Source organism: Canis lupus, chromosome 25 (assembly GCF_003254725.2).
Source record: "Canis lupus dingo isolate Sandy chromosome 25, ASM325472v2, whole genome shotgun sequence".
Classification (NCBI taxonomy): domain Eukaryota; kingdom Metazoa; phylum Chordata; class Mammalia; order Carnivora; family Canidae; genus Canis; species Canis lupus.
In genome coordinates, this window is record NC_064267.1 from 37,298,852 (window position 1) to 37,323,112 (window position 24,261).

The window sequence follows — 24,261 nt, forward strand, 5'->3', positions numbered from 1 at the left end:
GATCCTGGAGACCCGGGGTCGAGTCCCGTGTCGGGCTCCCTGCGTGGAGCCTGCTTCTCCCTCTGCCTGTGTCTCTGCCTCTCTCTCTCTCTCTCTCTCTCTCTCTCTCTCATTCTGGGTCTCTCATGAATAAATAAATGAAATCTTTTTTAAAAATAAAATAAATAAAATAAACCTCAGTGCTGTCTTGTGTACTCAAGAACGCTACAACCACCCCCACATCTGTTTTAGAAAGCCCTCATAACCCAACCCTTTGGTGGCCCCCGTCCCCCAGGAGCCACGGACTCGCCTTCTGTCCATGCATTTGCCTGCCCTGCACATTTTGCATGCACGGAATGATACCCTCCCCTTGGATCTGGCTTCTCTCGTGTTTTCCGGGGTCATCTACACGGTGGCATCGGGGCTTTGCTCCTGTTTATCGCTGAATAATACTCCCTCTCACCACTTCTAACTAGTAACTGTGACTCCAGCCCCCATTCCAGACAGCTGCTGGGAAGTTTGCCTTCGGCCACTCTGGCAAGATAACTTGCACTTTTTTTTTTTAAGATTTTATTTATTTATTCATGAGAGATACAGAGAGGCAGAGACCCAGGCAGAGGGAGAAACAGGCTTCCTGTGGGGAGCCCGATGCAGGACTCGATCCCAGAATTCTAGGATCACACCCTAAGCTGAAGACACTCAACCACTGAGCCACCCAGGTGTCCCTAACTTGCACTCTTAATCAGCACCCAAAGGCCCCCCATGGAGGCTGAAAACCCAGCTCCCCTTGGCCCCAGAGACACCCTATGCTGACTGGAACCCAAGAGAAGGTTGTGATGGTAGAGCAAGCGTGGGTGTCCAGTGCCGCGCAGTCTCCTATAAGCCAGCATGCTGGTGAGCATCCTGTGGGAGCGGCTCCCAGCCACCACGCAGGGGACACGGAGCCCTCAGGGACCACAGCCCTGCCCCCACCGTGGCAGCTCCCCACTTTGAAAGTGCTGAGACTCCAGAGGAGGGTCCTTCCTGATTCCTTCGGTTTCTGGAGGCTTCAGGGATCCCCTGGGTTTGGCTGTGTCTCTTCCATCATGGCTTTTCCCATGTCTGTGTCTCTCTTCTTTCTACAAGGTCACAAGTCATGCAGGATTAGGGTCACCCTAATGACTCATGTTACCTACTTACATCTGCAAAGGTCCTGGGGTCAGGACATGGACCCATCACTCTTTGGGGGCACCATCTGCCCTTCACTCTAAGATAACAGATAACATTGCTCAGAAAAGAAGAGAGTTCTACTTAAACCAGCCCCTACAAAAAGCCCAAGTCCGGACACCTGGGTGGCTCAGTTGTTGAGCATCTGCCTCAGGCTCAGGGCATAATCCCAGGTCTGGGGATTGAGTCCCTCATTGGGCTCCCTGCAAGGAGCTTGCTCCTCCCTCTGCCTTTGTCTCTGCATCTCACTCTGTGTCTTTCATGAATAAATAAATAATATCTTTAAAAAAAAAAAAGGGGGGGATCCCTGGGTGGCGCAGTGGTTTGGCGCCTGCCTTTGGCCCAGGGCGCGATCCTGGAGACCCAGGATCGAATCCCACGTCGGGCTCCAGGTGCATGGAGCCTGCCTCTCCCTCTGCCTGTGTCTCTGCCTCTCTCTCTCTCTCACTGCGTGCCTATCATAAATAAATAAAAAAAAAATTTTTTTTAAATAAAAATCAAAATAAAAAAAATAAAAATAAAAAAGAAAAGGCCCAAGTTGGCCCAGTCTCTTAAAAACCCACGCGGGCAGGAGAGTGAGGCCCAGCAGGCCCGAACATGAAAGACACCCGGAAGTCTACGGATTTCCTCTTGGCCTGTTGGGCTCAGGCTAGCTCCCCTGGACCTACACATCCCAAGGTCAAGACCACCTACTCCCCCAAATTCTCTCAAAGGTGGCAGCTTGAAACTGGCCAGAGACAGACTCCTCTTGGGCTACAGGCCTCACTGGGCCCAGGGATGCTCCAACACCCAAGACTCCCAGGGGTCTGTGTTTGGTGGGTCCCCCACACAATCCCACAAAGGCCCATCCAGGGGGGCTGACCGGATTCCTCCCACTCTGCCCTCAGACCAAGATCCAATGATGATAATGAGGCAGAGACTTCATACCCTCAACCACCCGCTCACAACACCTGCCTTAGCCCTAGGTCTCTGGGTCCGTGTTGCACAACTCTCTCATCACCCACCACTTCTACTGCCCGAGGGCAACAGAGCCAACCAGGGCCCCCAGGCCTCGGGGACCTCGAATGGATCTCAAACCACCTAGACACCCTCCAGGGCAGAAGGTACCCTCCCCTACAAAATGTTTCTGAGTCAACATTCAATCCCCAACACAACTGGCTACCCACCTGAAGGGGTCGCAGGCTCCCCAGGTGTCTCTTAGGAATGGATACCCCGACAGCCACATAGGTCCTGTTTGGCCACAGCAGTCCCCACTCCTCCAGCTTTACCTCTGGGGGAAACATGGGCTTATCTGTGTAGCACAGAGCTGGGAATTAGGCAGAGGACTTGGACAGCCAAAGATCCACTGGATCTTGCATCCTCTTCTGGTCCCTGGCTGCCTACAACCGTATGCCTAGCTACGCCCTCACCTGTCTCTCCCTGCTGGCAGAGCTCTGCTCACACCCCAACGACCCATGGGACCTCTAGGACAGAGGGATCCCACCCCCAAAAAATGTCTCAGAGCGGGCAGTTTGAAAGCAGAGCCAGCAGTCCCCATCCAGCCCACCTGGCTGATGGGGTACCCAGCTTCATCAGCACTCAAGGCTCCCAGGGCTCTTTTGTGGGAGGACACACCAGCCAGGTGGCCTCTCGGCCAGTGCTGACACAGGAGTCCAACTGTTTCCAGCTCGGCCTCCCGTGGAAATACGTGCATCTGTGTCAGCCAAGACTTCCCCATGACACGGCCTCTTCCTATAACCGCCCTGTTCCAGGTCCCTGGCTGCCCCGACCGGCACGGCCTGTGGATGCACCACGTGCACCCTGCCAGCCCAGCTTGGCCTCCAGTCCTGTGGAGCTCCACATTGACCCCAGAGCATCAGAATGGCATTAGGGTGGAGGGAGCCCAAACAATCTTTCTGATGCAGCAGGTTGAACCTGGTGGCAGTCATCCCCAGATGGACTGGCTGCTTGAGGGGTCCCAGGCTTCCCCAACAAAGGAGGCTCCCAAGGGTCCTTCTAGAGGGCAGCCTGAGTGTCCCACCAGACCCTCCCTGCCAAGTCAGCCCAGATTCCTCCAGCCCAGCCTTCAGGGATGCCATGTACAATTCTGTGGAATATAGCCTCGATTCTGCACATGCCACGTACCACCAGGAGCTTGCGCCCAGGCCTAGGCTCTGCTTATGGCAGTTTCTTTAAGGTCCAGACCATCCGGGGCCTGTGGCAGCCAGGTCATGGGCAGTCAGACCCCCATCAGCGGCCTCCCACTGTGCATGCGTGCTTGGTAGTGGCCAAACCACCTTGCCAATCACGGCCATGGCTGGAGTCTGTTGGGGTCAAACCAGTTTCTTAGAAGGATGCACCAGGGCTGGGGCTCTCTACCTATGGTCTCCCGTGTCAAGTCCAGGCCTCCCCTCAGGCCTGAGCAGCCTGGGCATGTGCAGTCAGCCCTCCTCATCCACCCCCCCCAACTTTGTTGGCCAAGCCCTCCATGGAATGTTGGGTGCAGGCCAATGCTCCAAACTGCACTGCGCCCCCTCCCCTCCAGGGTGCAGAGTGGTTTCTCCCTGAAACTCTTTCAAAGGCAGCAGCTTCACGAGTTCCAGGGCTTTTCAAACAACCCGTGCTCCCTGGGGTCTGTGTTGAGGTCAGAGGGGTCCATCCATAGCCTGCTCCAGGGCCCAGAATCTCCAACCCTCCTACTCAATTCTTCCTTTCCACACATTCCTCAGGCCTGGGCTGCCTGTCCGTGCCCAGTGAGACACCTCTCAGCCAGCCTCTGGCTGTGCATGTATACTGGGTCCCACCAGGGGCAAGTGGGTTCTCCCTGAGATGCTATCAAATGTGGCAGCTTGAAGCTGGCCACAGACAGACCCCTGTAGGACTGGATGCCCCACTGAACCCAGGATCCTCCAACACCCAAGGCTCCCAGAGGTGTGTATTTGGAGGTTTCCCCAGAACAGGCCACACCACCCCCAGCAGGGCTGACTGGAATCATCCAGCTCTTCCCTTAGAGCAAATATGTTCCATGGTCCTGATCACTGATGAAATGAGGCAGATAACCTCCTGCTCCTAGCGGGCCACTCTCTACAGCTGCCTTGTGCCACAGGGCTGGCTCTGCTCATGGATATAGAGTCTGCTATGTCTTCCACCTCCAGGTCACTGGCACATGCCTGGCTCTGTGGCCACCCCAACACCCTCCAGGGCAGAAGGAGCCTTCACATCCCAAAGTACTTCTTAGGTGTCAATCCTCATTTCATTTTTTTAATGACTTTTATTTATTTATTCATGAGAGACACAGAGAGAGGCAGAGACACAGGCAGAGGCAGAAGCAGGCTCCCTGTGGGGAGCCCAACACAGGACTCCATCCGGGGATCCCAGGATCACCCACTGAGCCAAAGGCAGACACTCAACCGCTGAGCCACCCAGGCGTCCCTCAATCCTCACTTCCACTGAGTGGCTTCTTGTAGGGTCCCGGGCTTACAGGGAATCAAGTCTCCCAGTTGTCCTAGTGAAGAACACCTTAGCAGCCACACAGTCCTGTGCAGAAAAGGCAGTCCAGGGACTCCCAGGGGGCTCAGTGGTTGAGTATCTGCCTTTGGCTCAGGTCGTGATCCTGAGATCCCAGATCGAGTCCCACATCAGGCTGCTCACGGGGAGCCTCTTCCTCCCTCTGCCTATGTCTCTGCCTCTCTCTCTGTGTCTCCATGAATAAATAAATAAAATCTTTGGAAAAAAAAAAAAGAAAGAAAGAAAAGGCAGTCCGCATAGCTTTAGCACGACATTCTAGGGGGAAATACATAAGTTTTTCTAACACAGTAATATGACTTGGGCAGATTTGGGGGACAGTCCTGAAACACTTCCACATTAATACTCCTCGTCTATGTGTACAACATCCAGCTGGAAGTCCACTGAAAATCATTCTGCGGTGGCAACCTTCAACTGGCAGTTGAAACAGTCACTCGCCCTTCAGACAGGCTACACCACAGGGTCCAGGCTTTCCCCGGACTTGAGGCTCTCGGCCGCATTCCACCCGTCCAGGGGGCGGGCCCTGGGCTTGCATGGCCATTCGCTCTTCCCGGTTGCCCTAAGGAGGGAGAGGCTGGACTATGTAGGTTAAGCCTTGGAAAAAGGCAGATGCCGTGAACCGCCCTCCCCAACAATTTCCTCCTGTCACGCAGCCTGGCCAGATGGTGCCCAGGTCCGGGTCCTCACCCACCCGTGCACAGTCCACACCCGGGAAGCAGGCCCCGGGCTGCGGGGAGGTCAGGGTGCGGGGACCCACACTCTGAACAGCCTCATGAGGCTTCTTGTGACACGAAGGGCTGCCCATCCCCTTGGGCTCTGACCCCATGGGCCCCTGGGCTTCCCCGGCTGTCCTTGGAGGCCTCCTGGAAGCGCTGTTAGTCCAGAAAGAGGAAATGACCCTTCTCTTGCGAGCTGAATGACTCGGTCCTCCTATTTAGAGCCAGAAAATCTACTGAAGCCCTCTATCAAAAACATCAGTCACTATAAAGCCAAGTTAAAAGAACCAATCCTTCAGCTCCATCCGCTCTGGGCATTCCTCATAGTTCCTCCTGGGCGCTGCTCTTCCCGGGGCCCCCAGCTGCCACCCCACTCCCAGCACAGTCCACTGCAAAATCCCATCGCCGTCCCTACGGCAGCCGTGGAAGGGCCCCATTCCCTGAATGAAGCAACCCCAACTAGGCTTCAGCACGCGGCATTATTCCTTTCTCCTAAACCATACACAGTTGGGCCCGGCGCCGACGTCGGAACACGCAAAGCTGCAGTAATTCGAGACTTCACGACCTAACCGGGCTCCCGGACGCCCTTCCCGAGGGCCCCGCCCCCTAGTCCAGGCCCCGGCCCCGCCCCCGCTGGCGTCCGGGCCTCGGCCCCGCCCCTCCGCTGGCCTCCAACCCTGGCCCCGCCCCTCCGCTGGCGTCCGAGCCCCGGCCCCGCCCCTCCGCTGGCCTCCAGCCTCGGCCCCGCCCCTCCGCTGGCGTCCGAGCCTCGGCCCCGCCCCTCCGCTGGCCTCCAACCCTGGCCCCGCCCCTCCGCTAGCGTCGCGGCCTCGGCCCTGTTCCCAACTGGCGCCACAGCCCCGGCCGGCCCCGCCCCCACGGTGACGTCCCGGCCCCGGCCCCGCCTCTCCGCTGACGCCCAGGCCCCGCAACCCGTGGACGTCTAGGCCCCGCCCCTCCGCTGCCGCCCCGTCCTAGCTCGCCCTCCCCAGGCCCCGCCCCACGTTGGCCTCGCCACTCACGGACAAAGGCCCCGCCCTCTTACGTAACTTCCTACTAACCCGGAAGGAGATTTCCGGAAGCGAAGGTCGCGCTCTGGTAAGTGAATTCTGGTCTTTGAGGTTTAAAGCCGGGCTCCTGTGCCCCTTCCCGGCTCCGTTCTTCGCCCGAGGCCCGAGGGTCCCTGCGGGGGTCACAGGCCCCGCGCCCGGCCGTCACGCCCGCGGGGAGACGCTCGGGGCGCGGGTCCCGGAGTCGCCCGCAGGCCCTCCCTAGCCCCCGGTCCGCTCCGGACACGGTGTCGCCGTGGTCCCCGGACTGGGGGAGGAGAGCGGCCGGTTCCTGCCCCCGCGCTGTGGGGCGGGGTGTGGGGGGGCGGGCGGCGGCGGTCACCGCGGCCCGGTGAGGGGCGGGCGGCCAGGGGGCCGGGCGCTGCGACGGCGGGGTCACCGCCGGGGTCACGGCCGGGTCCCCGTGCGTTTCCCTGTGGATGGATAAGTAACGGCCCGCAATACCCTGTGTGCGGTGTTGGGCGTGCTCTTGTCTTCCACTCAAAACCAAGTTTAAACCCTCTCCTACTTTTATGTGATTTTTTAAAAAACATTGGAGAGAGGGAGCGAGCGCGCGCATGATCGGGAGGAGGAGCAAGGGCGAAGCGGACCCCGCTGAGCAGGGAGCCCCTGTGGCGCTCGACCCCGGGACCCCCGGGGATTGTGGCCTGAGCCGGGGCTCGACCCCGGGACCCTGGCCTGACCTGAGCCGCCCAACCGCGCCCTTTTATGTGATCTTTTGCTAATAGGATCTGAAAGCTGAAGTTTCCGGCTAAGTTTATGATTTCTTCAGATTTCTTCTGTCCCGCCCCGGGTTGTTGTGGAACTTTGTCCTAACGTCTCATCTGATCCTAATAAATACGTTGCTGAAAGGTACTTCCGTTCCTGATTTTGTCTGTTTTCCCCTGCCAATAATAGGGTCTGTTTTCCCCTGCCAATAATCTCAACAGGAAATTTTTTGATGTACTGATGTGATGTTTTGGGGGGGGGGGAAAAAAGACAAAAGCTTTTGATCAGTGTGAGTAAAACCATGAGATAGAGGCGCGCCAGTTGCTCAAGAGGATGCACTGTGGGCTGGAGTCTTCAGGAGCAGGGGTGAGAAGGGCGGGCCTCACCAGGATTGAAACCACCTCACGTGCAAAGCAGGATGGTGGACTCCAGGAGCCTCTCCTTTCACATCTCTGCCTGGCCCCAAACACACAGCACAAGGCAGCTGGAAAGGGGAAGACCCAGAATTGTTGAAATAAGTGCAGAACAAATGCATCTGTCCGCCAAGGAATAAGACTTGTCTCAGCGAGGGCGGCGTATTAGTGGGCAGACCAGAGAGGAGGGCATCCTCCCTCCAGCAATCCTCTGTTCGGCATACACTGGGAGACTGCAAGGTGGGGGTCACATACACTCCCTCATCCTGAATGCCAGGGGACACGCAGCTTCCCGGGGTTCCCCTCTGTCTGCAGGTATATTATCCCCTGGTGGTTGAGTAGCCAGCGGAGGATACAGATGCCACACGCTCATCTCCTCCCCATGTGCGTGCCTGTAGCCTAGCAATGGCACATTTCTCCAAACCAGGCAGTGGCATCTCAGGACTGATGGTGCCGAGAGTTGCACAGAGCGGAAGGAAGGTGATGACACAGGAAGGTCTCTTTCTCTGCAAAAGTTCATTTATCTGTTGATGATGCTCCTCTACTACTCTCGGGGTCTCAGCTGTCTTGCCTGACACATTTCCTCACTCACCCTGGCTTCTTCTCTCCTACTCTCCGGCCTCCAAACCAGTTCCATCTCTGAACCACGACATGGAACTTGTGAAGTGGCTGCGTTTAGGGGACCTTTACGGGAAGTGCTTCATGCCCGGACTCAGATTAGGGACCAGGACTGGGCACCATGGTATCAATAATGTTTGCCAGTAGGTACCGTCTGAGGGCCAAATCTGGATGTACTGTTGTGAATCTCAGAAATACCTAAAAAATCCTGGAGAAGAATACCAGTAAAGGGAAATGGCTTCACAAAGTAAATGTGTGCATCTGACCTAGAAATAGTCATAATTTGCAGTAGAAGGGAGAGATAATAAACAGAACTGTGAGAAATTGAGGTGGTACCTTAACACACAATGAGTATTTTATTCACTAATTGCTATTTAAAATCAACCTAAATGTTTAACATAAAGAGGATTTTAAAATTGTTCACAGCACAACGCTCCCAACAAGACATTAGTGTTCGTGGATCTGTAAAGAATCGACTCTCCTGCAGATATCTGAGGGTAAGGTGGAGTTTGCTGGGCCACGAGATGTCACCTTTCATGTTGTGATATATGCCAGTCTCATTGTCCCCCCAAATTGCAAAAAAATCTTTATCCATGACCAACTCATGAGGTTCCCCCTGCAGAAGCCAGGATTCATAATATACATACATACATACGTATAGATTTGGATGAAATGACAAGTCTTTATTACCATTTTACTAAATACGTAAGAGACTGAATATATTTTATTTTTATAAACATGTATTAAATGTTTTTCTAATTCATTTTTGATGTACATTTACATACTGTTTTTATTTTTGTAGCTCATGTATACACAGGCACATACTTTGTTCTTATAATTTTAATGCAGTGAAACCAAAATCCTTTCTTTATGCCCTTTGCTTCTTATTTTTCCTGTGGAAGGCATCCCCTATTTCACATTAAAAAGTGATGGCAGGGACGCCTGAGTGGCTAAGTGGTTGAGCGTCTGCCTTTGGCCCAGAGCGTGATCCTGGAGTCCCGGGATCGAGTCCCATGTCAGGCTCCCTGCATGGAGCCTGCTTCTCCCTCTGCCTGTGTCTCTGCCGCTGCTATCTCTCATGAATGAATAAATAAAATCTTTTAAAAAAATAAAAATAAAAAATAAAAAGTGATGGCATTCCATTTAGTTCTAATATTGTATCACTAAATATTGTGTAACTACTTAATTTTAATTGTGTTAAGTTTGAGATAATGTATCTTCAGATATAATTTCACCAAGCTTATTTTTTTTTTCTGCTCCAAATTGTTTTGGCTATATCCTGACCCAAAATCAAATTTGACACAAAAATGACTTTTAAGATAATTCTCAGTTTTTATGTGAAATACCATGTGTTACTTTTAAATCTGGATTGCACCAAATTTCTATAGTCCCCAAGGTTTTTATGTCATAGTGTCCTCTAGTTTAAGGATTGGTTGGGTAGGCTTCATTCTTGTCATTTTTTGTCCTCAAAAGTTTTAAAAATATTTTTACACAGGTCTACCATATGATTTCAGATGGAAGCCATAATATTTTGCTATTGTAAGTAGAGACTTTTTTTAATGTGTCTAATTTTTAAACTACTGTAACTAAAGAAAGTATTGATTTCAGTATATTAAGCATAGATTTGTCCACTTCTTAAAATATTTTTATTAGGTATGACCATTAAAAAGGATTCTCCTGGGATCCCTGGGTGGCGCAGCGGTTTGGCGCCTGCCTTTGGCCCAGGGCACGATCCTGGAGACCCGGGATCGAATCCCACGTCGGGCTCCCGGTGCATGGAGCCTGCTTCTCCCTCTGCCTGTGTCTCTGCCTCTCTCTCTCTCTCTCTCTCTCTGACTATCATAAATAAATAAAAATTTAAAAAAAAAAAAAATAAAATAAAAATAAAAAGGATTCTCCTGTTTGTTAGAATTTGAAATCCTGTCTTCTGAGAATAGCTACCGTTCCATTTCTTTACTGGCTGTTTCTGACACAGGCATCCTGGGCCATAGCAGCAGCCCTAACCAGCCCCTGTCCACAGCCTTAACTTTAGTGGGACTGCTTCTTTGTCTGCCACTGAGTATGCTTACTAAGTTTCTCTGGATTAACAAGAAATATTCCCCAGTATTTAACATGAATTTTAAATATTTCTAATTATTTTGAAAGGTCAGATGTTTTACTAAGGGTCTGCTGATGTGATCTAATTATTGGGGTATTTAAATTTTTTTACTGAAGTGACACCTAGGTGGCTCAGTGGTTGAGCATCTCTGCCTTTGGCTCAGGTTGTGATCCCGGAGTCCTGTGTCAGGCTCCCTGTAATGGAGCCTACTTCTCCCTGTGCCTACGTTTCTGCTTCTCTCTCTGGGACTCTCATGAATAAATAAATAATCTTTTTAAAAATAAAAATAACTGATAAATTTTTAAATTTGTTATTATGTTTATGCTTTTCTTTTGCTCTCACACACTTACATCTGCCTCACCAGTTTCACTGTCAACACCTTATGCCAGGCAAGTATCTTCTTTTTAAAATTAATCAAACCCTTCTTGTTTTACTGCATTCCTCAGCAAAAGACTCATTTACTAACACAAATCTAATCTATTCCTGTTTCTTGCTTTCAATTCTCCAGTAGATCCCCATTACCTTTAAATTTTTTTTTTTTTTTTTTTTTTTTTTATGATAGTCACAGAGAGAGAGAGAGAGAGAGGCAGAGATATAGGCAGAGGGAGAAGCAGGCTCCATGCACCGGGAGCCCGACGTGGGATTCGATCCTGGGTCTCCAGGATCGCGCCCTGGGCCAAAGGCAGGCGCCAAACCGCTGCGCCAACCAGGGATCCCTAAAAATTATTTTATAAGATTTTATTTATTCATGGGAATACACAGAGAGGAGAGAGAGGCAGAGACACAGGCAGAGGGAGAAGCAGGCTCCATGCCGGGAGCCCAACGCGGGACTCGATCCCGGGACTCCAGGATCACGCCCTGGTCCAAAGGCAGGCACCAAACCACTGAGCCACCCAGGGATCCCCTAAATAAATAAAATCTTAAAAAAAAAAAAAAAAAAAGTTAAAAACCAATCTAATTACAATGACCTTGGTTCCTGAAATCTGCTTGTTTGCCACCATGTCAAGTTCATCCCATTACTCCATTACCTTCCAGTGTGTTTTCACTTCCTGGGGCACAGCAGGTTCTGCTTGTGTCCACAGTGTTCTACTTGCTTCCTGTCTTTACTAAACTTTCTGAGGCTTTCCCCTTTAAATTTTTAAGGTGTCAGATAAATTATACATACATTTTAATAGTATTTCCCCAAATGAAACACAAATGAAATGCTTTAGTATTTGAATATCTTTGTCATTATTTCTTTAAATAATCTCTTCTAAACTAGACTTAATTCCACAAGGGCAGATGATCTCTCTCATTTATTCATCCATGGATTTCACTGTCTGGTACAGTCTTTTCTCTGAGTTGACTTGAAATTTTTATTTATTAATGACAAAAGGAGATCATTACTTGTTCTCAAATGACTCAAAGGTTGTAGTAAGTAGATTAAAAAGACAACATGTCAAAGGTACATGAAAATCAAAAAGTTCATCAACTAAAATAAACATACGATCTTTTACTGTCAGAAGATTGAAATATTATTAAAGAAAATGACAAAGCATTTCTTAATGCATCCTACCTAAAAGGAAAATATATTGCATGATTCTTCTTCAAAAATAATATATTCTGTAAAGAAATGTCTTAAGATTTTAAAATTTATATTCTTTTACCATCAGTTTAAAACAGAACACTATTTAGAGAAAGTAAAAATTCCATGGTTGGGCAGCCCCAGTGGCGCAGCGGTTTAGCGCCGCCTGCCACCTGGGGCATGATCTGGAGACCCGGGATCGATTCCCATGTCAGGCTCCCTGCATGGAGCCTGCTTCTCCCTCTACCTGTGTCTCTGCCTCCTCTCTCTCTCTCTCTCTCTCTCTCTCTCTCTCTGTCTCTATGAATAAATAAATAAATCTAAAAAAAAAAAGTCCATGATCTTTAAAAAAAAAAAATTCCATGGTTATCAGAGGGTGAGATGGTGAAGAGGAATGGGAGTTGTTTAGGCACAAGTTTCAGATTTAAAAGATGGAAAGAGTTCTGGAGATAGTGGTGACAATTGCACATGATGAATGTATCAACATCATTGGACTGTACACTTAAAAATGATGAGGATTGGGGCGCCTGGTGGGCTCAGTCAGTTGAGCATGCAACTCTTGATCTTAGGGTTGTTAAGTTCAAGCCCCATGTTGGATGTAGAGATCACTTAAAAAATAAAATCTGAGGGTGCCTAAGTGGCTCATTTGGTTAGGCAGCTACCTTTGCCTCGGGTCATGATCCCCGGGTCCTGGGATCCAGCCCCATGTTGGGCTCCCTGCCAGCAGAGAGTCTGTTCTCCCTCTGTCCCTCCCCCTGGCTTGGGCTTGCTCTCTCTCAAACACATATAAAGTCTTTTTAAAACAAATTTTTTAAAATAAAATCTTAAAAGATTAGAATGGTAAATGTTTTACTACAAAAAGAATAAAATGGAAAAATGTCCTATTTATAGTAAGATCAATGCTTAGTGATCATTCACTCTGGAAATAACCTGTCAAGCTATATAATTCCTTTACTTAGTAGGAAAAAATCTCATTTTTAGAAAGTGAAGGGAGAAATAAATCAATGTGCGAGTTTAAAGGCATGAAGAAGGTTTGAAATGTTTAAGAAGATGGAAGATTAGTCACCAAATAAGAATGATGTTACCAGATATACTTGGAGGTCACTATGAGTTGTGACTTTACATATAAAAGAGAGGCAAGGGCAGCCTGGGTGGCTCAGCAGTTTAGCGCTGCCTTCAGCCCAGGGTGTCGGTGTGGGTGACCCGGGGATAGAGTCCCACATCAGGCTCCCTGCATGGAGCCTGCTTCTCCCTCTGCCTGTGTCTTTGCCTCTCTCTCTCTCTCTCTCTCTCTCTGTCTCTCATGAATAAATAAATAAAATCTTAAAAAAAAAAAAAAGGTGGGGGGGAGGCAATATTTTCATCCTGTGTTGCCACATACAGTCATGGAATAGGCAGGTATTTGGAGTCACTTTCTGTTGAAGCCTTGGTCAGCAGACATAGTAAAGAGACAAATAACATTAGTAAACATCTATTGAAATGAGTAAATTAAACTGGTCCGTTAAAATGACGAGGGCTGGAGACTGACATTTGGGAATTGGGGCAATGCTGTGTTTCCGTGAAATAGAAAACATGGACACAGGAGCTAATTTTGTGAAAAAGCATGGACAGTAGGTTGTAAAAACAGAGAGGGGCCTCTGTAATGTTAGGGATACTCTTCCAGGTAAAATCCAGGTATGATGTGGAACCTTTAAAATTTGAGATTAGGAGGCAGGCAAAGGAAAATTCAAACTTTACCTGTAACACTTTTCTAATGTATGCTTATGTGCCACTGTATGCTGGTATGCATGAAGCTTTGTCATGTTACTAAAGTTGCTTGAACCTATGATGATGGCACTTACTAAATTAATAACGAAATCTTTTTTTTTTAATTAATTTATTTGTGATAGTCACAGAGAGAGGGAGAGAGAGAGGCAGAGACACAGGCAGAGGGAGAAGCAGGCTCCATGCAGGGAGCCCGACATGGGACTCGATCCCGGGTCTCCAGGATCGCGCCCTGGGCCAAAGGCAGGCGCCAAACCGCTGCACCACCCAGGGATCCCTAATAACGAAATCTTAATTAGAATTCTTTTGAAGCAAAATGAACAAATGTATGTGTATCTCCCAAGCACAGTCACATAAAATAAAATCTTGTTATCTGTTCTTGACATGAGATACAAATGGGTGAGTTAAACCTTCTGTTTATGACTCATTAGAAATATACTTACTTACTATGGATGTTTTAAGGGAGGATTTACAATTTATGCTTTCAAAGATACAAATACAAAATCAAACAATGAAATTCAGGGAAGTTGCAGCCAATACAATTTGCTAAAAACTTTAGCTGGAGTAAATAAATGTCCTAAAATCCTTTCATTCTGTAATTTCTGGAAGTACTACTCTGTAAAGATTGATGGACATGACAGTAGGCTCTAACCCACATATTCCTGTGATTCTCTGATGCAGGGAATTTTAAGGGGTAAATTTGTAAGATGGATGTCCTTGAACCCTCAAAATGAAGTCACTAAATTAATTTTACCATAAAATGCATTCTTTTCTTAGAGATTTTTTTATTTATTCATTAGAGCATGAGCAGGGGAAGGGCAGAGGGAGAAGCAGACTCCCCACTGAGCAGGGCACCTGACGAAGACAACCAACTCAGCCACCCAGACACCCCCATAAAGTGCATTCTTACTAATCATGTTTCATAACAAAACCCATTCAAAACAAATCTAAAGGTCAGCGTTGGAGTGATACTGCTGGAGACCCTTCTTGGAGAAGACGATGCTGATACGTGTATTCAGAGGGCTGAGAAGTTGGGGAAATAGTACATGAACAGATACCCAATTCTGAGAACTTTCACAATGCTTCCATGAGTGGCAGGTGCCAGAAATCCTGTTTAGAAATCGGGAGGGAATTGGCTTTTCATATTCTTCCTAAATTGAGGGTCCTTCTACCATCTCTCCAAGCAACCATAGTCAGAGCCTCAACTTTGGAGAGCTGTCTCCCTCCCCACTTTCTTTGGAGCACAGGACATGTTCCTATCGGTTCTGCTGGGGATTAGTTCCAGGTGAAGGACTGGACCTCGTAACAAGTGGGCAGCGAGAGTTTCATGGCTCCTTTCCCCTTCCTCAGCTTTGCCACCCGTTGCTGACACTGTGTACGAGTGACAACTCCGAAGAGACATGGCAACGGAGCAACTAAGGATGGAATCACAAGTGAGTAGGGAGTTCTTCTTTCTACTGAAATAGCATGTCTGTCACCATCTGGTGGACATATAATCATTCATGTTCTAAGTACACTCAACTTTCCAAGAACTGGAATGCTCATCATCTCCCAATGTTATGTTAACACATCTCAGCCCCAGTTAATGCCCTGTATTTCCAAGAGAGAAAGTTTTTTGTCTGTTTGTTTTTTTCATATCCATCACATGCCCTAGTTGGTGCCAAAAATTCACTCATTAACCATTTTATTGACTGTAAGGACTTAGGATTCAGGTCAATGCAGGTGATAAAGATGAATAAGGAGCAAAACTTCACAGCCCTGTAGGAAAGCAGATGTTCTTACATGTGAGCTCAGTCAATCCAGTATTATATGTGCTGGGCAGGGAAGGGAGTGCTAATTAATATTAAGGGAAAAATGAATAATGGTCATGCCAGAGAAGCCAATGAGTTGTCATTCTTTTTTTTTTCCTCCAAATTTAAACCTAAATTTGATAGAATGTATTTGTACTTTTTGAAACTTATAAAAGAAAACTAACTCATTACTTCTTCGTCCCAAATCCATATTTAACCCCCTCATTGTAATTTACCTTTGTTCAAATTTGGTAGCTGGAAACAATGTATAGGGAGGTATAGTTTCCTTAATTTTTACTGTAATTCAGGAGAAGGAGTATAGGAGGTAAAATAAAACTTAGGGACCCGAGCAGCCCTGGTGGCTCAGCAGTTTAGCGCCGTCTTCGGCCTAGGGTGTGATCCTGGAGACCTGGGATGGAGTCCCACATCAGGCTCCCTGCATGGAACATGCTTTCCCCTCTGCCTGTGTCTCGGTCTCTTTCTCTCATGAATAAATAAATAAATCTAAAAAAAAAAAAAAATTAAGGACCCTTAGAATTTTTTTTTTTTTTTTTTTTTTTTTTTTTTTTTATGACAGTCACAGAGAGAGAGAGAGAGAGGCAGAGACACAGGCAGAGGGAGAAGCAGGCTCCATGCACCGGGAGCCCGACGTGGGATTCGATCCCGGGTCTCCAGGATCGCGCTCTGGGCCAAAGGCAGGCGCTAAACCGCTGCGCCACCCAGGGATCCCCCCTTAGAAATTTTTGATGAGCTGGAGAGACAAGAACAATAAAGTGGATTTAAGTAAGCTTGAACAGAGACCAGATAAAAGCATAATGATAACTGATATGTGGAAGGCCGCAGGCCACAGGAAGGGTCAGGATAATACTATCCTTCATTACAAAAGTCTCAGAGCCTCTGAAATATGCTCATGAATCATTTAGCCTTATATTTTATAATAAACGCTTAAATTGGGTGGCCCGGGTGGCTCCGTGGTTTAGCACTGCCTTCAGCCCAGAGTGTGATCCTGGAGACCTGGGATCGAGTCCCATGTTGGGCTCTCTACAAGGAGCCTGCTTCTCCTTCTGCCTGTCTCTCTCTCTCTCTCTCTCTCTCTTTCTCATTAATAAGTAAAATCTTTTAAAAAAATAAATTATGTGAAGGTAAAAGGATGTGCTATTGATCTCCTATCCTGTACAAATGGTTAAGTTTTGCAGAACTATGGACATTGCTTCAGTACTCTCTGACATTTATTGAATAAAACTAGAAATTGTATTTAAGAAATGTTTGCTAGGGGATCCCTGGGTGGCCCAGGGCATGATCCTGGAGACCCAGGATGGAGTCCCATGTCAGGCTGCCTGCATGGAGCCTGCTTCTCCCTCTGCCTGTGTCTGTGCCTCTCTCTCTGTGTGTGTCTCTCATGAATAAATAAATAAAATAGTTTTTAAAAATGCTAGTTAGTATTTACTACATCATTGGATCTTTAAGAAGTCATAAAAGGTCAGTACACTTGTGGATAACAAAACTGAGGTCATAAAGGGGAACAATCTAATCCTAGTACTTACAAAGTAGAAGAGTGTGTAATGAGCCCATAGATTGACTTGAAATTGGAGAAAAGTGTTTTTTGTTTGTTTGTTTTTTTTGTGTGTGTTTTGTGGAGAAAAGTGTTTTAAAGTTTTCAAAAGAAACTTTTATACTCATCCTCTGGCAGTCTTAATTACAAGTTTATCGGGAAATCCAGATTATACATCTCATTCGATCTCTTTATAATGAAATTTATGTGTTTACAATGTGTGTCTGGGTATATCTTAAAGCCAGATACCCAGGTGTGCACTGTAAATAATGACCAAACCCAACATCCTGTTTGAGCTATGCGTACATGCATGCCTCATGCTTCCTTAGTGCTGTCACCTGTACCATCCTCCTCTGACTATTGGCAGAGATGTTCCTGTCTGAAAACAACATCCATAATCTTCTAGGAATCCGTGACCTTTGCAGATGTAGCTGTAGACTTTACTCAAGAAGAGTGGACCCTGCTAGACAGGTCCCAGAGACAACTCTTCAGAGATGTGATGCTGGAGAATATCAGTCACCTGGTCTCAATTGGTGAGTCTCTTATATTATGTATGTATATATCCATTCACTCATTCATTCAACAGCTGTATAGAAAAGATTCCTCATTTCTCACTGAAGACTGTCTTGATTCTTAATTTTCAAAACTACTTTATCACAATCTTCTTCACATTTTACTTTTGTCATCCACTAGAAGGCAAATCTTCTCACACAATTTCATGTCTTTCATGCTACTCAATCTCCACAACACCCAAACAGTGGTGGGAAATCATTATTTTTGAATTGGTAAGTAAATATATTGACTTTTAAAAAAATACATTTTTTTCGTGTAGGTACTGACCAACCACAGTATTAAAACAAAAATAAAGGGATCCCTGGGTGGCACAGCGGTTTGGCGCCTGCCTTTGGCCCAGGGCGCGATCCTGGAGACCCGGGATCGAATCCCACGTCAGGCTCCCGGTGCATGGAGCCTGCTTCTTCTGCCTATGTCTCTGCCTCTCTCTCTCTCTCTCTCTCTGTGTGACTATCATAAATAAATAAAAATTAAAAAAATAAAAATAAAAATAAAACAAAAATAAAAAAATAAAAAATAAAAATTAAAATAAAACAAAAAGAGGGGCAGCCCATGTGGCTCAGTGGTTTAGTGCCGCCTTCGGTCCAGAGTGTGGTCCTGGGACCCGGGATTGAGTCCCATGTCAGGCTCCCTGCGTGGAGCCTGCCTCTCCCTCTGCCTGTGTCTCTGTCTCTCTCTCTGTCTCTCATGAATAAATAAATTAAACCTTTTAAAAGATAAAGCAATAAAAAATAATAAGAAAAAGAAAAACTAAAAAAAAAAAAAAAAAAAGAAAAAGAAAAACTAACCAGGGGCACCTGGGAGATGCTATCAGTTGAGCATCCAACTTTTGGTTTAAGTTTGTGATCTCAGGGTCATGGGATTGAGCCCTGCGTTGGGCTCCATGCTCAATGCAGAGTCTGCTTAAGTTTTTCTCTCGCACTTCTTTGGCTCCTCTCCCTGGCACTCTCCCCCTCAAATTAATATTTTAAAAGAGGGGGTGTAGGGTACCTGGTGGCTCAGTGGTTGAACATCTGCCTTAGGCTCAGGTCATGGTCCTGGGTCCTGGAATGGAGTCCTGCATCGGGCTCTCAACAGAAAGCCTGCTTCTCCCTCTGCCTGTGTCTCTGCCTCTCTCTCTGGGTCTCTCATGAATAAATAAATAACATCTTTGAAAACAAAAAAACAGATATACGGTTTTCCATGTAAAACCTAGATTTTTCTGATGGAATTGTATTTATTGGGTTCATTTAAGATATAATATTCACACTGTGAATACTTGTATCATTGTATTAAAATACTGAAGATTGCGATTTGTCTTTGAACTTAGTTAGGCATCAACAATGATAGCTCCTTGATGTCTTTGAGAAAATTTAAGAATTAAAATTCTGTTGGTGAAGGACTATCCATGTTGTTTTCAACATACTCTTCCCTGGGATTAAATTCTGAGGTTACCTTATTCTTTCTCATTAGTGGGCCCTATACTGATAATCATGCACTGTTATAAGCACAAAAGTCAAAATTCAATTATTTCTTTTCTATGAACAGGCAAACAGCTCTACAAATCAGACACAATTTCCCACTTGGAACCAGGAGTGCAACTTTCAAAAGAAGGGATAAGTTTGCTGCAATGCCAGAGTCTAGGTGAGCTATAGGAAGAACTAAGTGAGGTAGGCCCTAAGAATCATCAAACGAAATTTAGTGACTTTTTTAAAAGACAATATGATAGGGGAAAACTTCTTCAGATATTGTATTACACTTTACAGGTGACAATTTCTATTCTGTCTTTGGGAAGGTAATAGTTATGTACTTACTTACTGGAGTTAAAATATACACAGTAGCACTTTTCGGGGTTCTCCTCTATGAAGATTTTCCCTCTTTTCCTCCCCAGCTTGCCATCTCCATCTTATTTTCCTTATATTGCAGTCCTAAAAATGTCAACTCTTGATGTCATGTTTATGCTCATGTTATATTCCTTAATTTGACACTTTCTCATGTTATTATGTGAAACATACTCAAATGACCATTTAGTGTCTTCAACATTTTAATTCCCTCAATATCACTATGGGAATTATTTCCCCAATCATTTCAGATAAAGAAGATGGTCCTAAAAAACAAGAAATGATATTCATGCAGCATATCTGCAAGAAGGACACAGCATTAATCAGTGCAATGGTAAGCTTTAAGGGTGTGAACCTGTGCTTCCAAATGATCTGGGTATTTAGTAAGTAAGGAATTGGGCACAATTGCCCAATCATAGTTTAAGCTGGAATCCAGGGTTTTCACAGCAGGAAGTTTTGCTTAATTTAATTTTAAGGAAGAAATTAATGTGAAGTCAAAACCATAATCTGAGGTCTTATAAACAGCTGCATGATTATGACTTATTATATACTTAACATTTGAAACATACTAATGTCTTTCATCAGGTATCTCTACATTTGGGATACTACAAGAAAGAAAATCTCTATGCTTGCCAGAGACAAATACCCCATGTTTATGTAAATAACATGCAAACAATTTTGTACGAGTCTATCGCTGAATGATGACTATAGAATTCATATGCAGGTTAAGGAAGGGAGGAATAAATGTGAGCAAAGTTTTAACAGTCTCTCATTTCCTCTCAAAAAGCAGAAATCTCACACTCAAGAGGATCCTTTTGAATGCAGTGATCTGGGAGAAAATTTTACTGAAATACTAACATGGACTCAATATGTGGTACCTAAAATAGGAAAGAATCCCTTTATCAGCAAAAAATGTGGAAAAGACAGCAGTTATTTGACATCTTTTAATATACATAAGCAGAGTCATACTGTAAATAAATCATATGAATGTCATCGTGAGAAAGGTTTTATTCAAAGCTCTGCCCTTAGACAACCCAATAATACTCAAAATGGAGAGAAAACATTTGAATGTCATGAATGTGGGAAAGCCTTTGGAAAAAGTTCTAACCTTAGACGACATGAGATGATTCACACTGGAGTGAAACCACATGGATGTCATCTATGTGGGAAAGCCTTCACTCACTGTTCCGACCTTAGAAAACATGAGAGAATACACACTGGAGAGAAATCATACGGATGTCATCTATGCGGGAAAGCCTTCAGTAAAAGTTATAACCTTAGGCGCCACGAGAGGATTCACACTAGGAAAAAGATGCATGAATGTCATCTATGTGGGAAAGCCTACACTCAATGTTCTGACCTTAACAAACATGAAAGAACTCACTTTGGAGAGAAACCATATGAATGCAATCTATGTGGGAAGACATTCAGTAAAACTTCTTACCTTAGACAACATGAGCGAACTCATAATGGAGAGAAACCATATGAGTGTCATCTCTGTGGGAAGGCATTCACTCACTGTTCTCACCTTAGAAAACATGAGAGAACTCACACTGGAGAGAAACCATACGAATGTCATCTGTGTGGGAAAGCTTTCACTGAATCTTCTGTACTTAGACGACATGAGAGAACCCACACTGGAGAGAAACCGTATGAATGTCCTCTGTGTTGGAAAGCCTTTACTGATTCTTCTGTCCTTAAACGACATGAAAGAACTCACACTGGAGAGAAACCTTATGAATGCCACCTATGTGGGAAAGCTTTCAATCACTCTTCTGTCCTTAGGCGACATGAGAGAACTCACACTGGTGAGAAACCATATGAATGTAATGTATGTGGAAAAGCCTTCAACAGAAGCTATAACTTTAGATTGCATAAGAGAATCCACACTGGAGAGAAACCATATAAATGTTATATATGTGGGAAAGCCTTCAGTAAATATTTTAACCTTAGACAACATGAGAAAACACATATAAAGGTAATAAATGTGGAAAATTCACCACCTATAGCTTCAAACTATAAACACTCTTGAGGGTTCAAATACTCAAGAAATGCTGTTTGTAATCAGTATGGGAGAGCATTTATTCATCCTTATTACTTCACTCAACTTAGATTAATTCAAAGTGGAGAGAATCCATATGTGGTCCATCTATATGATAAAACCTCCAAATAATGTACATGAAAGAATGTAAATGAAGTGAATGTGGAAGAATTTCCATACATAGTTCTCTTTTTAAAAAATGAAGTCGGGATCCCTGAGTGGCGCAGCGGTTTAGCGCCTGCCTTTGGCCCAGGGCGCGATCCTGGAGACCCGGGATCGAATCCCATGTTGGGCTCCCAGTGCATGGAGCCTGCTTCTCCCTCTGCCTGTGTCTCTGCCTCTCTCTCTCTCTCTCTGTGACTATCATAAATAAATAAAAAATTAAAAAAAAAATGAAGTCACATGTCAGAGAAAATCTGTGTAATCATTGTAGAAATACCTTCATTTATCCTTTAAATAAATTGTGCAGGAGAGATTCTAGATCTGTAATCATTGTGCACTCATTCAATTTAGCAACACATCTGGCATGCAGAAGAAATGTGCTAAAGCGATAAATAAGTGGGAAACAATCATTAGTAGGAAGACAAGAGAATGTTGTGGCCAAAGGGTTGTGTTCAACAAGAACTAGGACATGAAAAAGATTGAAGACAGTTGGAGTATCCTATTTCCAGGATGCCTAATATACTTCCACTAATTTCTGCAGTGACAAAGCACTGCCTCTAGTAGTGATACACTATTTGGCAAAACTAAAAGTAGAAGCAAAGACAACCTGACCTTGCCCCATATCCTTGTCACAACAGCTACAAATCCACAATTCACCCAACTGAGGATACCTAGGAGTCCCAGCTCCTCCAACATGCAAATACAGAAAGCTAGAAGAGCAGTTAACACTTCTCTTCTGCCAGGACAACAAAAGGCTGAGTCGTTCGTTGGTACTCTTTTGAATATTAATAAGTAATCGTGTTTCACAAGTGGCAAAAACAAAGATGCAAATCTTTATTTTATTAAATGTCGTGAGGGAATATGCAATGCCCTTTTCAATCCTTGATTTGTCCTTTCGTTTGAATATGATTGATGGGGGGAGGAGCAAGATGGCGGAAGAGTAGGGTCTCCAAATCACCTGTCTCCACCAAACTACCTAGAAAACCTTCAAATTATCCTGAAAATCTATGAATTCGGCCTGAGATTTAAAGAGAGACCAGCTGGAATGCAACAGTGAGAAGAGTTCGCGCTTCTATCAAGGTAGGAAGACGGGGAAAAAGAAATAAAGAAACAAAGGCCTCCAAGGGGGAGGGGCCCCGCGAGGAGCCGGGCTGAGGCCGGGGCGAGTGTCCCCAGGACAGGAGAGCCCCGTCCCGGAGACGCAGGAGCTGCACCGACCTTCCCGGGCGCAAAGGGGCTCGCAGGGAGTTGGAGCAGGACCCAGAAGGGAGGGGATGCCCTCGGGCTCCCCGGGACAGTAACAGCAACTCCGCGCCCAGGAGAGTGCGCCGAGCTCCCTAAGGGCTGCAGCGCGCACGGCGGGACCCGGAGCAGCTCGGGGGCTCGGGCGGCGGCTCCGCGGAGGGGGCTGCGCGGCCCCGGGAGCAGCTCGGGGGGCTCGGGCAGAGGAAGAGGCTCCGTGCAGAGGGGCCTGCGCGGTTCCAGGAGCAGCTCGGGGGGCTCGGGGGCGGCTCCGCGGAGGGGGGTTGCGCGGCCCGGGAGCGCGAATCCACCAGCGCAGGCTCCGGAGCACAGGGCGCCGGGACACAGCCCAGGATCCCGCCTCCCCCGGGACAGGCAGAGGCCGGGAGGGCCCAGGACAGCAAGGACGCTCCTGCCCCGAGCTGAGCAGATCAGCGGCCCCGCCCGGAGCCTCCAGGCCCTGCAGACGGAGTTCCTGCCGGAGCTGACTCCAGGGCTCCAGAGCTGCCCCGCCACTGGGGCTGTTCCTCCTGCGGCCTCACGGGGTAAACAACCCCCACTGAGCCCTGCACCAGGCAGGGGCACAGCAGCTCCCCCAACTGCTAACACCTGAAAATCAGCACAACAGGCCCCTCCCCCAGAACACCAGCTAGACGGACAAGTTCCAGGAGAAGCCAAGGGACTTAAAGTACACAGAATCAGAAGATACTCCCCGGTGGTTCTTTTTTTTTTTGTTGTTGTTGTTGTTTTGTTTTTTTGTTTTGTTTTGCTTTTTGATTTGTTTCCTCCCCCACCCCCCCTTTTTTTCTCCTTTCTTTTTCTTTCTCTTTTTCTTCTTTTTTTTCTTTCGTTTTTTTTTCTCTTCCCTTTTTTTTCTCTTTCTCTTTTCTTTCCTTCTTTCTCTCCTCTCTTTTCTCTTTTTCCCAATACAACTTGCTTTTGGCCACTCTGCACTGAGCAAAATGACTAGAAGGAAAACCTCACCTCAAAAGAAAGAATCAGAAACAGTCCTCTCTCCCACAGAGTTGAATATGATTGATGTGTCCTCAAACTGATGTTTTCCATGTGGAACCTCTATTAAAGTCACCCACTAATGTCACTAACAGGATATAGTTTCCCAAACCTTGAACTATTGAAGTTCTCCATCTTGTCATGTTTCTTATAACTTTTTCTATTTTGTATAGTAATATAAATTTTCCTAACTCCAGTCTAAAGATACATGTGGATCTGTTCATTGTGTCTTTTTTTTATCAGCTTTCCTGCTGCTTTGCAAAGATGTTTTTGTATTTTTTAATTTCACACGTTATCTTAAAAAAAAGGAAGAAGCTGAGTTGATGTTTTACCCAGACAAGTTTATTATTGTCTTAGTGAGAGGACATCACTTCTTCCATCCAGGAATTAAAATACACTCAGGCCAGATTGCAGCTTTGATTTCATTCAT

General features: G+C 46.3%; 2 protein-coding genes across 13 annotated transcripts; one reads left to right on the plus strand and one right to left on the minus strand.

The window, feature by feature from the left end:
• Nucleotides 1-585: 585 nt before the first annotated feature.
• Nucleotides 586-15,042, minus strand: LOC112670054 (uncharacterized). Its single transcript, XM_049101283.1, has 5 exons — nt 14,872-15,042; nt 8,189-8,265; nt 6,467-6,888; nt 2,352-2,476; nt 586-1,097 (listed from the first exon to the last, which is right to left on the minus strand). The coding sequence occupies exons 1-5, from the start codon at nt 15,040-15,042 to the stop codon at nt 927-929; spliced, it is 966 nt and encodes a 321-aa protein (XP_048957240.1). The 3' UTR covers nt 586-926.
• On the plus strand, nt 6,372-21,896 carry ZNF596 (zinc finger protein 596). 12 transcript variants are annotated; one of them, XM_049101134.1, is made up of 9 exons: nt 6,419-6,503; nt 7,204-7,327; nt 8,641-8,711; nt 9,710-9,753; nt 14,991-15,073; nt 17,350-17,515; nt 19,083-19,178; nt 19,627-19,709; nt 20,163-21,896. In XM_049101134.1, exons 6-9 carry the CDS (start codon nt 17,482-17,484, stop codon nt 21,405-21,407), a joined length of 1,458 nt encoding a protein of 485 aa, XP_048957091.1. In that variant the 5' UTR covers nt 6,419-6,503; nt 7,204-7,327; nt 8,641-8,711; nt 9,710-9,753; nt 14,991-15,073; nt 17,350-17,481; the 3' UTR covers nt 21,408-21,896. The 12 variants fall into 12 exon arrangements, with proteins under 12 accessions (XP_025318992.3, XP_048957089.1, XP_048957091.1 ...); XM_049101126.1 differs by having other exon boundaries at nt 17,389-17,515; XM_049101129.1 differs by lacking the exon at nt 9,710-9,753 and having other exon boundaries at nt 17,389-17,515.
• Nucleotides 21,897-24,261: the final 2,365 nt, after the last annotated feature.